Source organism: Vicia villosa, unplaced genomic scaffold (genome assembly GCF_029867415.1).
Source record: "Vicia villosa cultivar HV-30 ecotype Madison, WI unplaced genomic scaffold, Vvil1.0 ctg.004583F_1_1, whole genome shotgun sequence".
In the NCBI taxonomy this organism is placed as follows: domain Eukaryota; kingdom Viridiplantae; phylum Streptophyta; class Magnoliopsida; order Fabales; family Fabaceae; genus Vicia; species Vicia villosa.
Genome location: NW_026706468.1, coordinates 106,471 through 108,238, shown reverse-complemented (window position 1 = coordinate 108,238; position 1,768 = coordinate 106,471). Strand labels below are relative to the sequence as shown.

Below are 1,768 nucleotides of genomic sequence, written 5' to 3'. Positions count from 1 at the left end.
TTAATCTAATTCCATGTCCTCCTTCATCATAGGGTTTACAATCTTTGTGCTAAGCCACTGTGATAATCTTCATTGGTTTGAATATCTCCACTCCATATGAAGTTTTTAGCCAAACATCAATATTCTTAAGAATAGCAATTGGCCAAGAATAAATTATAAAACTAAAAATAATCATATATTAAATAACACTTCTAACCATCTGGACTCTATCAATCATGGAGAGAAGAGATTCCTTCCAAGCTTAGAGTCTGTACTTGATTTTGTTAACTATTGGATGGAGAAAAGCACCTTTAGGTTTTCCTTTTAATATATGGATGCCTAAGTATATGAAATAAAAGGATCCAATTGAGAAACCAAGCATAAAGGCTATAGAAGCTAGCCTTTGTTGGAACAAATCACATACATAGATGGTTGATTTTAAAAAGTTTACCACTTGACCTGGTGTAACTGCATATCTATTGAGAGATTCAATATGGAGTGAATGTTGGATATCTTGCTTTTAAAAAAATCATCACATCATCAACAAAAATGATGTGATAAGGAACAAATGTGCCTTTAGGTCCTTTGATTAGATCCAAATTACCAATCGCCACAAGCTTTGTCAATTAATCCGCTAAGTACTTCTTCTGTTAAACAAAAGAGAATGTAAGAGAGTGGATCTTTGTGCCTAACTCCTATTTGACAGTCAAATAAACCCTCTAATTTCCATTTATGGAAATAGATAGCTTGACAGACTTTAGAATGACTTCCATCCAACCACAAAACATATCATTGAAACTAAATTTCCTAATAACTTGTATTAATAAACTCCATTTAATGGTATCAAATGTCTTCTTGATATCTATCTTCAAAGCCAAGTTATCTCCAGAGGCCTTAATATTCCAAACATCAATGGCTTCAAATTTCATACAAAGGTAGTCCTTGATTTTCCTCCCTCTAATGAAATCCCTTTGGTTAGGAGAAATCATAAATAACATCATCTGAGCTAATATTTGACCAATAATCTTTGTGATAATATTGAATTTATAATTGGCCAATCCAATAGGTCTAAAATGATCCACAGGATCTGCATTTTTGGATTTTGGAATAAGAACAATACTGTTAGAATTGAAGTTAGGTATAATCCAACCTGATCTAAAAAATTGTATAATTTCATCTATCACATCTTGAGCCACAATGTCCCAGTATGTTAAGAAAAAGAATGAACCAAATCCATATGGACCTGGAGCACTTTCTTTGTTCATGTTGAAGACTGTACTTTTGACTTCCTCAAAGTTAGGCATTATAGTAAGCAAGCTACTAACTTGATCACTAATCAAAGAAGGAATAACTTTGTCAATTTAACCATTGTCTTGGAAACCAATTCTATAGTTGAAACTATTCTTGAAATGATTAACCAGGAATTCATGAAATTTCTCTCGATCAATCATGATGTGATCACCATCTTTGATACAGTTTATTTTTTTTGTGGCATACCTAACCTTAGCCAATTTATGAAAGAAATTTAGGTTTCTATCTCCCTCCATATGCAATTTAGTTCTAGATTTTTTATGCCAATAACTTTATGTTGTCAAAGCTAGTTTTATTCCACATCTTGAGTTGCTCTTTTAGGTGTGTAAGCTTTTTGGATAGCACAAGAGTGTGGAAACTGATCGGAAAATAGCAAGTGTACTATTTTTGCCTCTGTAGTAATAATAGGGGAAATTCCCCGAATGTCGAACTCAAGGACTGCGTAGGAAATACAGATTTGTAAAATATGATTCAATTG

General features: G+C 32.7%; 1 protein-coding gene across 1 annotated transcript; it reads right to left on the bottom strand.

The window, feature by feature from the left end:
• Window positions 1-698: 698 nt before the first annotated feature.
• On the bottom strand, window positions 699-1,283 carry LOC131642172 (uncharacterized). Its single transcript, XM_058912448.1, has one exon. The coding sequence runs from the start codon at window positions 1,281-1,283 to the stop codon at window positions 699-701; it is 585 nt and encodes a 194-aa protein (XP_058768431.1).
• Window positions 1,284-1,768: the final 485 nt, after the last annotated feature.